At 41.7% G+C, this 14,094-nt stretch overlaps 1 protein-coding gene across 5 annotated transcripts in view; it reads left to right on the plus strand.

Moving 5' to 3' along the window:
• The window catches only part of CTCF (CCCTC-binding factor), a 37,302-nt gene that overhangs the window by 4,339 nt on the left and 18,869 nt on the right, over positions 1-14,094 (plus strand). Inside the window, exons 2-3 of one of the 5 annotated variants that reach the window (XM_080552637.1) lie at positions 457-606; positions 2,414-2,612. The exons of 1 other annotated variant lie outside the window; for it this stretch is intronic. Coding sequence is in view for 1 of the 4 variants with exons in the window: in XM_080552634.1 (XP_080408760.1) it covers positions 586-606 (21 nt within the window). In the remaining 3 variants the exon portion in view is untranslated. The remainder of the gene's footprint in view (positions 1-456; positions 607-2,413; positions 2,613-14,094) is intronic. 3 more of the 5 variants (XM_080552636.1, XM_080552635.1, XM_080552634.1) reach the window with 3 other exon arrangements.

A 14,094-nucleotide genomic window follows, 5' to 3' on the forward strand; every position in this document is an offset into this window, starting at 1 on the left:
CCTTCAGTTTCAGCCCTCCCACGTTTTACCATCAGTTACCCGTGGATTTTGGTGTGCTGTGGGAGCTGATGCTAGGAGGCGAGGCCGGGTATGTTTAAAAGCCCGAGATGTGCAGTGTTCAGTTAGGATGTTCTGGACAGGTAACGCACACAAGGACCGCTGCAGCAGTAGCGGTGCGGCGAGCTGTGTTACAGGGTACTTGCCTTGCATCCTGCAGTTCAGGGGTGTGTGTGTGTGTATATATATATATATATACATATATATATATATATATATACAGGCCCAAGTACATGCTACTTTGTTGGTCAGCTGTCAGCATCCTCTTACTTCTCTGCCACAGAAACAAAGCCCTGAAGTTTTTAAAGCCACCCAAATGTAAAGGCTGAGTAAAGAGACTATGAACTAAGTTTGGGTTATACTGAAAATTTTATTTAACCTCTCTTCTTTTTTCCCCAGAGTCTAAAAATTTATGTTGACATCATTGAACTTGTCAAATGCTAACAAAACGGAAGCCAAAACACAGATTGTTTGGAGCATGAAATATACCTTTGTCTGTACTAATATGCATCAAGATTAGAAGCTTGTATGTCTCTGAAACATCAGCAGGTAAAGTAAGCTATCTGTAAGCTAGAGGAGAAGTAACATTTGTTATGTATTTGGACCAAGTTACTTTAATGGGGAAGTCACAGTAATCCTTACTCCCTCTAGAGGTATTTAGAAATAAGTTGCAGCTTCTGAAATTCCTCTTCCTGTTATTTTTTTTTAATTATTTTAATAAAATAAAAATACGTTAGTACATTGGGAGGGGAGAAAGATGTTTGTTTTGGCCAGCATGTTTTTTCCACTTTGATCACTGGAACCTTCCTAGCTGTAGTATTGGAAGGAGTATTGCATAGATGATGTACTTTGGAATACTAAGGAAATTCCAGGAAACTGGAGAAATGCTGATACAGCAGTATTAAAAGGAGATGAAGCAGATGAACATGACAGCAAGTGATGTAGTGCTCTGTGGGGACATGTGAGCTACCTAGGGTCTTTGACCAGCACTGCGTGATGGTAGCATGTGTGCACACACGTTAATGCCAGCTCTCCTAGTAGTTAACAAGAAAGTAAGTAATTCATCCCAGTAAAGAAGGCTTTCAGGAGACCAGAGCTTGTTATGTTTACTATTTGACTTTTGTGAAAGTACCTCTGTGGTGAGGAACTCACAAAACAAAAACTGGTACACAAAGTCAGTAAATGCTATGCACTTCAGGGCTATACAAGACAGAATAGTTTCCAGGGAGGTTTGGCAAAAACTGGGACTTGTCACAATTTTTCATTACTGTTTTTGTGCTAGTCCAATTTAGAATTTCTTCATGGTAAAATTGTGGTTCATGGAATGGCAAACAGTGATAAGGCAGCAATCGTGACTGTGAGGTCGTCGTTCAAATGTGTGTGTTAAGGCTGCCATATGTAAAGCTATACACCTGGGAACGAGGAAATTCAATTGAATTTAAATCAAGGCAAATGGTATCCTAGAAAGCAGTGGCTAAACTGCGTTTTGGAGTTTAATGGATAAGCAGCTTAAACATGAGTTTCCAAGGTGATGCTGTGACAAAGAAGCTAACGTAACTGCCAAATGCGTTAATGGAATGAGTGGAGATAGCGTTCTTACCTGTATGGTGTGGGGTGAAGTCATTATCATAATACAAGGTACAGCTCTGGCACCAGCACTTAAAAATAAAATAAATAAAAATGTTGGCTGCAAGGATGAATAATCTCTAAATTGACAGAGAGCTGGGAAATATTGCCATGCAGTAAAATGTTAGATTACTGTGCAGCTTCTCAGCAAAACTGAGATGTGACTTGATTAGTCCTCAGATATACCCACTGTTATCTTGCCAGGGAGATTAGTGAGCTTTTTTAACCTTGCTGACAAACACAACAAGAATTTGTAGTCAGATAAGGTCAATTTAGAAGATGTAGGTTTTTCACAGTGAAGGTGATTAACCGCTGGACTGTGTGATATGAAGAACAGTTGTGCATTTCTCTATTTCTCAACATCTTTGAATCAGGTTTGTGGAAAAATACTGAAAATTGCTTCAGTCCACTGCAAGGTACTGAACTTTTTTGTGTACACTTTAAGAACTGTAATTCACAAGAGGTCAGGCAAGGTGATCAAATGTGGGTCATCACGTTAAAGAAAACAGATGGGGAGCAGTTCCTCGTGTTCATCTTTTGCCAGCTTCCCTCTTTTTAAGTAGAGGCTTAGGACTTTTCAGTGGGTATCTAGAATATGAACAAGCCAGTAAAATCGTGTGAACGTGAGGAAGTAAGCAGGTATTTATGTGGATCGGGGGTGTCTGAAAGTAGCGTCCCATATGTTTAGTCTGAGCCTGTGACTGTAAAACTCTTTTATCTGTGGCTATAGAATGAGGGAGCTATTGGTGGAATAAGCGTTCCTTCTTTGCTGCCAGCTCACGTTCAGCTTGCTGTCTACCACCAGACCTAGGACCTTGCCAGCAGAGCTGTCCAGCCAGCCAGTCCCAAGCCTGCATCACTGAAGGGGTTCTTCCTTCTCTGTGAAGGGACGTGTCATGGGATGCCCTCAGTGAGGGTGAAGCAAGGTGGTTGGTATTGAATCCAATTCTGAAAATACAGCTGTGTAAAATCATTATTTTATATGCATTTTGTAAAAAATACTTACTGAATCATTTTTATACGTTGTATTTATATGCATTGTGTAATACTTCATATGCAGTGATCCTTGTTTTAAAATGCATGCTGAGTAAATATACTGAATCAGGAAGGAAACTAAGGAGAGTAAAGCCGTGGAAAAAAGAACAAACAACGTGTAATAACTTGAAGTTGTGATAGTGCCTCACGTCTAGAGGTTTGACAGTTTGACATTTGCTAAGCTCTCCAGTGTTACAGCGAGTAGCCTGACAGTGGACTAAGCATCTCTAGGTGGAGATAGCTGAAATTGTAAAGTACTTTTCATGTCTTACATATGTTGGAAAGATGGTAAGGGGCAAAAGTGAGCTTGAGAATCATCTCAACTGCAGTGTGAGCTTGCATACAGCCCGAGTGTTCTTCTGGCTGGTAGTTTCAATGCAAGCAACTGAAGCTTGAATTTGGCAACTGTGGTTTCTCCTGGCAGTTTGTAAAGAGGGAAAATACAGTAGTTCTGTTGCTACCACTTGTTTACTTTTTTTTTTCCTCCAGGATTTCAGTCTGTGTCCAGTCTGATTGCTATTCTGCAGTGTGGTTCCTAGCATTCACAGAAGGCCAACTTTTTAGGTAGATGCAGTGAGTCCTGTGGTGAGCCTGTAGCATGTAGTAGGAAGAGACAGGAAAAACACAACTGATAGAAAACTTATGTTTGCAATAGGCTTTGGAGACATAGTAAGTTTGGAAAGACACCGGCAAGTCCAGAGAGTAAGATCCCTCGTCCCGTGTTGGGATGAAGGTAGTAACCACAGACAGGACTAGGTCTGATTGCTCTCCTTACATCCCATTTCCTGCTTGAGCTTCTGGAGGACAGGTTACTGGACTAGATGGACACTGATCCTACTTTGTAGGGAGATTTTTCTGTTTGTGTTGGAGAAAGTTAACACCAAAGCATTTAGGGAAGTAGAATTCACGGTTTCCCTGGTAAATCAGGTTTAGCTTCCATTGGGACTGTTGTGACCCCATCTCCTTCCACTTGTGCCCTGCAAATGCATCACCAGGGAATGAGTTGGTCAGGGTACGGACTTTGCATGCCTGTTCTTACACATGTGCACCCACGCAACTAGTTGTAAGTCAAAGTGGAAAAGCTCCAAGTTTGTTTTCGGCCTTTGTGCAACCATGCCTCAAAATATCTTGGGGAAAGTAGAGGCTTTCTGAAAAGGTCAGTTAGACCACAAGTACTGAGCACTACTTGCATCAGAGCATTTGGATATTTGCAAGCATTTTTGACTTTTCTGAAATAGAGCAGTAAATTTTACTGTATGCTTAAAATCACTGTCATAGGAATTGAATTCTTCCATTGTTTAACAATGAAATAAATATCATTGCTCTGGACTGGCTCCTAGAGGAACTTTTCGCTGCCATGGAACCCATAGCGATTTTTGGCCAGTCACTTCACCTTCTTGTGTAGGTTCTCTGTCTGGTTGTGTTCAGTTTGCAAAGCTGTCACCTTGCAACCAACTCTAACCAGGGATTTAAAATGAAAATGGGAAAAGCTGCTGAATTAAAAATGCTCCAAGTTTGGGTTAGATGTACTTGTCTTAAAAGTGCAATAATACTACATTTTAAAATGGTAGCTTTCTCCTGTGTGCTAGGCTGTTTGCGGTGGGGATGTAAATATCAAAATAAACTTCGGTTTTGACGAATTGTAGAATCTCCCAAGTTGGAAGGGACCCCCAGCGATCATCGGGTCTAACTCCTGGCTTCTCACAGGACTACCTAAAAATTAAACCGTACGTCTGAGAGCGTTGTCCAAAGGCTGCTTGAACTCTGGCAGACTCGGGGCTGTGCCCAGTCCCTGGGGAGCCTGATCCACTGCCTGACCAGTCCCTGGACCTGCCGATGCCTTTCCAAACCTACCGTGTCTCCACAGTCTCTTGCTGCCAGTGTCCAACATCCCAATATATACTGCAAGAGAGCCCTTCACAGTCACTTGAGGAGTTCTCAGACCACAGGTTGGAAGTTCTTATTTTTTATTTTTAGGACAGAGGTTTCAGTTAAAGCTTACCAGGTTACTGAAGCCTTTTTCCTTGTTTTTTGGAGGATGGAAGTTAGCATTATCTAGCATGCCTTCTGAGCATATAACTTACTGCGATTTCTGATCTTTGAAGATAAATGTATTGATTTGTATAGTAGTATCGAATACTCAAAAGGTGCTCACTGATTACTTGGTCCTTTTCTGCCTTCCATATTAATGCACTCTTCTCTGGCCTGCTCAGGAATGACTACTGTTGACTTCTACCTACTCTACCGGCCCTTTGAGCTGCCAGAGTGTTACACGAGCCCAGAGTCGTTTATATTTGGCTCCTGTTGTGTGTATGGAAATAGTTTTGTCCTCTTGAAGCAGCTGTGTTCTCTCCCTGTTCTGCCAGTGTTTTGACCTACATGAAAAAGATTTTGGCAGCTTCCGTGGCAGTATGATGGAGCAGACTATCAAATATTCAGTTGTCTGACTTGCCTGACGTGACATCTGTAACGTTTTTGGAGACATCTGCTTTGAGTGGCTTGTGCAAGCAAATCCTTAGGGATGCTTTCTTCAACTCTACCAGATGCAAAGATGGAAGATAACAACGCAGGACAAACATTCAGCGCTATCAGACTGGGTCCCACTGGTTAGAGGTGTTTGGTTCAGTGCACTTACTGGTCAGCATGATGTGTTACTGCTTGTTCTTGTCCCAGAGCTGCCTCTTCACATGGGCTCTGCCTTGCTGGCAGCCAAGGAGCCTTTTCAGCTTCCTCCTGGCACTCCAAGTGTAAGCTCTTGTTAAGGTTCTGCAGAGAAGTGCACACGATAGTCCTTCTTTCTTGAAAGACAGACTTTCTTTATTAGTTTTGATTTGTTTATTGGGGTCCTGGTTTTTTTTCGGCAACTAAAAAAAGTGAGGTCCGTTGTCAGTACTGCTTCCACCTTTTCCATCTGAAGTTCACAGAGGAGCTTTTGTCTGATGTTGGTGTTTGTACAGCGCTGCTTTGGTTTGATATCACACATGGTCTGTCTCTCCTAAACAATGACACAGTAAGCTTCTGCTCTGGTAATGCTGTTCTCTTAAATACTGGGAGGCTTCATATATTCACCCCTCTGAAAGTGCAGGTCATTACTAATTTGCCAAGAATGACAGAGCTTCTGTATGTTAACAGCCCTCTAAGATCTAGTAGGTGTTTGAGGTCTTGCAGAAGTATTCCAGGTCCCCTAGAACTTGCGTGGAAGTGAGTGCTGAGTGAGACCAACAAATCTGTCTTAAGAGCATTATAGTTACAACTGTATAGGTGAATAAAAACTCATTGTGTTTGAAGTTTTGGTTTATCCTTAGTGTTACATAGTCTTGTGCTGCAGAATGGAAAACAATTTGGTCTGGAGGGGATCTCTGGAGGTACTCTGGCTCAACCCCTAGCTTGGTGCAGCTTTGAAGTTAAATGAGGTTGTTTAAGGTTGTGTCTACCAAATATTTTCAGTATCTGAAACAAAAGTTTCCATATCTCTGAGCAACCTGTTCCAATGTTAGACCTCTAAGCGTGTGTGGTTGCATCTTCTCCCCACCCTACCGTTAGGTAGTTGAAGGCAGCAGTAAGATCTCCCTCCCTCTTGCCTTCTCACAGCTAACTGTGTCAACCCGCATATGTCGTTGTGTATTCTGCCCCCAAATCGTCTTGTGTCCCTCTGCTGGGCTCTTTTTAGTATCTGTCAGTGTACTAAGGAGCTCAGAAAACAGCAGATGGAGCAGTTAAATTTCCAGCTAATCCTGGTTTCCTTCAAGCTTATCGTACCTTGCCTACATGTCAGAGATCTGTTTGAAAGGAAAATTCCTGCAAGGCATTTTATGCCAGAAAATATGCGGGTTACTTTTCCAGTAAACAAGTGTAGGAGTGGCTTTTCTTTCGTCTGTGATGCTCTGTGACGTTAACGTGCAGTGGATTAGAACAAGTATGCCTTGCATTTTTGTAATATGTATGTTTGCACTGCTGGGAAACTCTGCTCCTTAGGTTGTGCATTGGTAAGCTGGCGTTTCTTGAGTGGTGGCTGAGCTGCTTACTGCAAAATGTCTCTTTAAAACTCCAGTGGACTGTGTTATAAAGGAGAATATACCTTCTGGAAAGAGAAGGGTGATGGCTGTGCTTTTACCAATCAACAGTCGCAAAGGCCAGATGTCCCTGTAAAATATGCTGAATTTGTGTTGTGTGTGGTGTGGAAAAGAACTACGGTCACCATTGCTTTGTTTCTCTTTTCCCATACTAAGAGGCTGCCCTTGGTACAAATATCTAAAACGGGTCTCTCCACTGTGAAGTCATTAGCCAAGCAGATGACTTGGTTTTGAAAACTAGAAGAAGTTTATTCCTCAATCCAAAATTTTATGGAAAGCAAAGTTAAGATGAACAAACAGGTAGATGAAAAGGATGCTTCTTTCATCTAAATGTGCTTTGTTGAAGAGACCTGGCACGTTTTGTCCAGTGACTAAACTTCTAAGGTGATGCAGTTCCATGCGGGAGGTGGTTGCTTTGCAGCAGGTGTCCTCAAGTCCTTCACTCCTAAGTCTTATTTTTTTTTTTTGGGTGTTAACTTACAAGTTCTTTAGTTTGGGGAAATAGCGGCCTCCTTCCCTGCGGTTACAGGTCAGGAGCAAAAATTCCACTAACAGAAGCGATGTTCTCTGCCTGCCGCTGTGCACAGAGCCCGGGAGGATGCAGCTTGCAGCAGCAGTCATAATGTGCCCTTAGCAGTGGAGCTCCCTGCTGAGCATCCCCTTTTCTGGTCGGTGAATGTATACAGCTTATGGGATTTTTACTAAGTGTTGGCTAAAAAGAGATCAATTCCAGATACTTCTCTGAAAGCTCGCTGTCACTGAGCATCCACAGCTCTGCCAAGCTTTTCAGTAGGGCTCTTTGAGACTGATAAACAATTAAAAATCGACTTGCCAGGGACAAACTGCAGCCAGAAGCGAGACTTGAGTGCTTTGTACTGAATAAATGACAGAAGAACCAGGGGAAGAAGTACCTGAATTCAAAGGGCATAGAAACCAGTGTGAAATTTAACACTGTTTGGCCAGCTCCACCAAGTGGAGCAAGAGCACGTGTTTTGCTTTAGAATTGTTCCTGTAGGGTTGCTTACTGTTCCCAGGGTTTTTACCGTGTATGCACACTAAGGATTGACCAGGATTACAGATGAGAAGTTATGTGCTGTCATGTAACTGTTTTAGCTCTGTGGAAGTGAATATTTTAAGCTCTTAATTGATCAGGGTAATGAAGCTGGCTTCACAACTCCTCAGCTAGCTAAGGCTCTTCTTGTGCAGGGTAACAAGGTCAGAAGTGTGTTAGAGTTGGCTTTATTACTGTATTGATAGTGTTACCTGCTACGTTTACAGTATGTAACAGGTTGTACTTTGTGTAATTTACACTTGTTTGACAATAAAGACTACTTTTATGTTGTGATTTGGTACTCCACAGCACAGGAGAAAAGGACATCTGAAATAGACACAACCAGCTCGAAAATGTTACATTGCACTCTTAATTTCACACTAGATCGATAGAGATTTAGGTTGTAAGAAGTAAATGCTGAAGAATTTGAGAAGAGGTAGAGAGGAGTTTGTAAAACCGTAATTCTTCCTGGTAAAAGCATAAAAGCTGATGAAAATACTCTCTGGGTTTTGTTTAAGGCTTGTTTGATAAGTGGGGGAGTCCATAAGCAATTATCAATGCTGCTGTTCGTAGCAATGTAGGAGTACACATTTTCTATTTAAACAAGCATTAAGCATTCAAACAGTGCTTTTTCACTTATCTTCCGTTTCTCTTCTATGTAGTTTTACTACTGCTACTCATCTATTCAGTTCCAGAGTGCGTTCTGACCTTGAAGAGAACCAATCAGTCCAGGCAGAAGTGCAGAAGCATCAAGAACATAATGTAAATTAAGGGATTTTAATGTGTGGCACGTGTTCCATGCTGAGGCAGTGGTTTCCTGAACACTTAAAGTTAGCGTTCTGCTAGAAGAAACCTTCTTACCATGCTTCTCTTCTGGCTGGCCTGAGTGTTTGGTCACACCAGAGACCTGGGCTGGCTGGAAATAGGTGTCTTTGGGGCTGGGTGAGTTCTGGTCTTGGAAGCACTTGTGCTAACACCAGGAATAGTTGAAGTGACGTGGGTGGGAGCACATGGGCAGTTTAAAGGCAGGGGATGGCTGTTTGGCAAGGTTAGGAGTGTTTGAAAATGACGCCTTACTCCTGGTGGAAAAGTTGTGGTGTTTTTTTTAATCCAAGGTTGAGTGCCCTTGCGGGATTTTCATCTAGCTTGAAGTCTGATTGTAATGGCATTTCTAGGGTGTGGTGTATTAAGAATGTTTGAAACTTGAGTTCAGATGAATTGGAGATGTGTATAAAATGGATTAAACAACTTAAAACTTCAGCGTGAGGACCATTGTGTAGGGTTCATGTGGGTTAGATTCTGTTTACGTATGTTCCAACACTCATTAATTCAGATGAACTTCCCTGAGATCTGTGATTCAGGAGAAGGATGACTTGATTTAGGCTACAGGCGTTTTTCTTGTCCACCACCCTTCTCCCATAGGTGTTTCCAAAACTCTTGGAATTTCCTGTCCCTGCTGCAAGGACAGTAAACTACACCTCTACAGCTGATGTTAAACCAACTAGCACTGACCTTGGTTTTCCTTAAATGCATCAGGGTGTAATTTGTGAGGTGATTAATAGTTACTGCATGCACAGCCTGTTGTTGATGGGGCAGGACCCATGCAGCCATCGCAGGGATGAGCACTTCCTTCTCCTGTGATTTGAAGCTTGAATTCCCTTGTACAGGCAGAGTATCACTACTTAATAAGTGTTTGTGTGAAGATAAAAGGAGTAGCTGTTTCCCAAAAGTTTGCTCCTGGGTGGTACTTCATCTAGATGAAGCCCTAGAGGAAAACGAAATCCAAATATTTGTGCCTTGTTATGAAGTCTCCAGAATGCCATGAAACTTGTCACACTGGTCTCTTTCCAGGTGTGGTAGTATCTGGTGTTGCCATTTTGTTATCATACAACGCTGCATCAGGTGGCCAGAGTATCCTGATTCACGCTTCCATTTAGGTTATTAGCAAGCTGCGAAAAGCAGGAAAAAGTTTCTTCAAAATCAACATGTGTGGGGGGAAATGACCACAAATACTTATTGATAAAACTGTTAACCTTTTCCAAAAATCTGCCTACAGTATCAGACTTTCCCTTTTGTGGCAGTTGACTTCACAGGCTGTTTTGACTTTTGAAATATTTTTCCATTGTTCTCAATTTATTACCTTCAAGTATTCCACTGGTCTTTTTATGAGCTCCTTCATCACTTTTATATTGTGAAGAGCTATAAGAGGGGAGGGACTGAGTAGTTCCCAGACACTATTAATCAGCTGAAAAATGAAGTCTTCTGTGCTTGTTATTTGTAAAATATAAATCTTGCTATATTTTACACCAGATAAAATTGCATGTTTGTCCTTCTGAAATGAACTGTCAGGTTACCAAAACAGAACACCTTACTTAATGTAAGAGAACTATTTCTGAAAAATGGTTGTGTGAGAACATTTAATTCGTATTTTCCATTTTTTCACTTAAAGAATTCTGTGAGTGACTGAAGAACTGGTGTCATCTAGTGAGACTGCAGTAGCTCTTATTGGAAGAAACAGGAAAAAATTAAAACTAGTTGTGTAAGAATGTTTGGTAGCAATGGAAAGAGAAATTGAAAAATTGAACAAGGTTTAAGAACAAGAATATTAAAAAAAGGTGTCCCAACTACATTCTTCTTAAGAGAGCTTTAATTTTGCAAATCTTCAGGAAAAACAAGGAAATACATCGTACTTCCGTAGATAAAGCTGAAATTCTTCCACTGGCCTGCCTTCTTCATGAAGGCTTACTGTTTGAGGGTAGTTGTAGGAGGTTAGTTGTAGGCCAAGAGACTTGAATGCGTATGGGATTCATTGTCAGTAACTGAAGCAGTCTTTCGCAATAGAAGTTTCAAGTAATTCACATTATTCTCTTACGCTTTTCTCGATTGTAGGCTACAGCTTATTGTGGCAGAATTATCATTGTTGGTTCTGGAAGATCTGTGAATCTGACGCCCTTGCCACTGTGAGGTGCAGGAATTATGAGAGAGCTTGTTCTACAAACTGCTTAGGAAAGACACGGAATTGAGATTCTTTCTGTCTTGCTGGGAAGCCTAGTGTATATACACTCTGTCTTCATGTCTTACGAGAGCGTTTCCCCTGAGTTCTTGATCCAAATCAACAGGTTAACTTTATCCTAAGTAATTGTGGAAAACCACTGGTGTGTGCTACTCAGTGAAAAATAGGTACTGGTACTGGCTGCGAGTTCTCATCACTTGGTGTTATCTCTTGAGGCATGATGAATGTTTGAAAGAGCTCTGGTAAAATCCCTGGGTGAGCAGGGAAAGGAGCAGCAGCTGGGAAGATTGCATTCATACGTTATGGACATGGGAGATGTCTTCTGTAAGAGGCTTGAGGTAGCTGTAGAAATGTCACGGGATGCATTGTAATTCTAATCCATTGCCCACAACGACCGTGGTGCTGACTGTCCTGCGTCCAGGGAGATTTATTGGCTGTGCTCTGGGGGAGCGCATAATAAGGGCTAAAAGGTAAAGATTAATTTTGATAACATCTGGCCCAAAGTGTGCTACCTTCACCTAAGTACCTTTGGTTCACAGTGAACAACTAATCGAATGAAGTAGCGTGTGTTTTTGGTGACAGTTGAATGCTAGTGATATTGAAGAGGAGGGTGCCCACAAACTGGCTGTGACCCGGGGGGGGTTGCACAGTGTGTGAGAGAAAGCAGTGTCACTGCAGGGTGCACGGCGTGGAGGGACGCAGCTCAGTGCAGCCACTGGCTTCTGGGGCGCAAGGCTCCTGGTGCTGTGGTTGCTTTTCACTGCTGCTTGTAGTGGTGCTGGCACTTCTAACCTGCTCCCCTACCCTGTCTGCCCAGGCATTCATATGGGGAATTGCATCAGGGATTGAACATGTTCTGACATAATTAACCATTTTTCCTGTATTAACTTTCAGCTGGAGTTAGTTATTGATCAAGTTAATTATGCAGGTGAGTGAATTACTCTGTCAGTGCAAAGGAAAAGGTGAGACCAGCTCTTTGAGCAGCAGCACGGTGTTTTCCTGTTTAAAGTGATTGTGAAATCATTGTACAAGTTAAGAATCTGTTGTCCTATCTGATTAATGGGAAGAAAGGTGGGTTCCTCTAGATGGTAATTTGGCATAGGGATCCACTTAAATGCTTTGAATCATTCCGCGGAAGAACGTGCTCTTCTCCCTGCCCTGTTTAGGGAGGCCAGCAGAGGCACCTTGGTTAGGTAACTACCAGTAGGACTTGAAGCGCTATCAGAGCTGTCTGCCTGTGTCCTGTCCCTAAGGGTCAGTACTTCAGGAAGCCATCCTTCTACAGCTGTGTGCTCGTAACCCTTTACTGCAATTGCAGCTGTCATCCACGTAGCTTTTTATATATTTCTTGGTTTCTTCGTATTGATAGGCCTCTTCTCATACACTGAGAAACCAGAAGCATTTATTAACCCCTGATGAAGTTGTTACTTTTCAATTCCAGGCTTCTTGATTTTTTTTTCAATTTCCTTATTCTCTGAGATGGTAAAATATTTCTCAAAGTATTTGTTTAATAGTGAAATAAAGAGCTTGTCTCTTTTAAAGGAAAAAAAGTTGTCATAGATGTTTGTCAAGTAATATTATTTTTTAAATGTTTTCACTGCCAGGTTCTGGGTGGCAAGGAGGAAACAAAGCAGCTGGAGATGGGCGTAGCAGTTGTAGCCAGCGGATGTAGGCAAATGAAATCTTTAAGTTTGCAGCATGAGAAAATTACTTGATAAAACAAACTGATCTCAGCTTCTTAATTTCTGCTGATGGTAGTAAATCTGGCAAGTTTTGCATGTGATAACACTGTGAAGATATCCTACCCCAGGTTATTCATGTGACGCTGCTACCTGTTTGCTAAATCTTTGTGAGCTTTGTCAAGTAGCTTGACGTTTGGTAGCCTTACCTTTAAAAGAAAAAAAGAGGAAAAGTTGGTTCTCTCTCTCATGTATTCCTAAAGAGTTCGACACAAGACTAAGCCTTTGTATGACTTTTATAATCAGGTGCTTAAGCAAATCTGTCCCTATTAATCTTTTAAATTTCTGTGGACAGTTAGCAACAGAAATGGGTGAGTCTCACGAAATTTCAGTCTTTATATATATAATCTGAATTCTGTTTAAACTCTTGGTCTTTGGTGTTATGCACAGCTAGCCTGTTTGAGTCATCTGAACATCTTGGCTCAAGTGTAGTACCGTGCAGATACGGCTGAGCTACTTCTAGAACCATCTTGAGTTCAAAAGCTTTACAGCTGTGTTTGTGTAGTGCTGAGCCCAAGTTAGCAACCTTGCTTGGGTGTGTGTGGCCCTCCATGCAGCTTTTTCACTACCTCTGTATCACTTTCCCAGTTGTGAGGATTTTTTTGGTTCTAGTGCCACACTGTGTGGAGAAGAAGAATTGGCATCCTTTTAAATTGAGGGGGAGACACATGCACCAAGTTCACCTTCTGGATTTATTTGTTTCTTATAGAGGAGTACTATTGATAAGCCCAGGAGACTGAGAGCAACTGTGATGAGTAGTGGTAGAAGCAGTTGGTGTTAGTCAACTTTAAATCTTACTATAAGAGCAGTGCTAGGAACATCCATACTTAATGCTTTGTGTTGCATTCATGGCATGTTCATCTCTTATCAGCGAAGCCCTGCTGGAACAAATGCAAAAGCTCACCTGTTTATCTGCATTATCTCTGTGTCTAGTGGGAGGCTTTTCGAAAGAAAGCTATGGATATTTTTGGATGGGGAAAGAAGAATGGCCAAGTGCTCCTGCACATTTTTGTGTCTACAGATGTCCTCAGAAAAAATTAAAAAGACATACATGTTGGCAAACAAGAAAAAAATGCACTATTGGATGTACGCTTTTTTCTTTAAATCCTTTTCTTGCTTTAGGTGGCAGAAGCACTGCATGACTGGGGGCCGTTAGGTGAAGTTTTTGCTTATTCCTCCCTTTAAGTCTCCGAAGTTAGAGGTATGCAGGAGAAACATCAAGGTTCCTATGTTTTAACACACAGTTTTATTTCCACTGCCGTATCAATTTTAGTAAGTGTCTAATCCATCAGTGTCAAAGCCATGACAGTTTTGGAGTGGGATGTGTATGTGGATTGACTTGAGTTCAGTCTGAATGTTATAGGTTTTTTTTGCTTGCACTGGTACAACTGCAGAGGCTTTCATTACTTTATGAAGGCCAAAAAAATATAGACAGCTAGCTCTTGGCTTCATTGTTCCTATTGATTTTTGATTTTTTTCTCAAGTGAACTGAAAAGTAGA

This window comes from Anser brachyrhynchus (assembly GCF_964034855.1).
Source record: "Anser brachyrhynchus genome assembly, chromosome: 12".
NCBI classification, from domain to species: Eukaryota; Metazoa; Chordata; class Aves; order Anseriformes; family Anatidae; genus Anser; species Anser brachyrhynchus.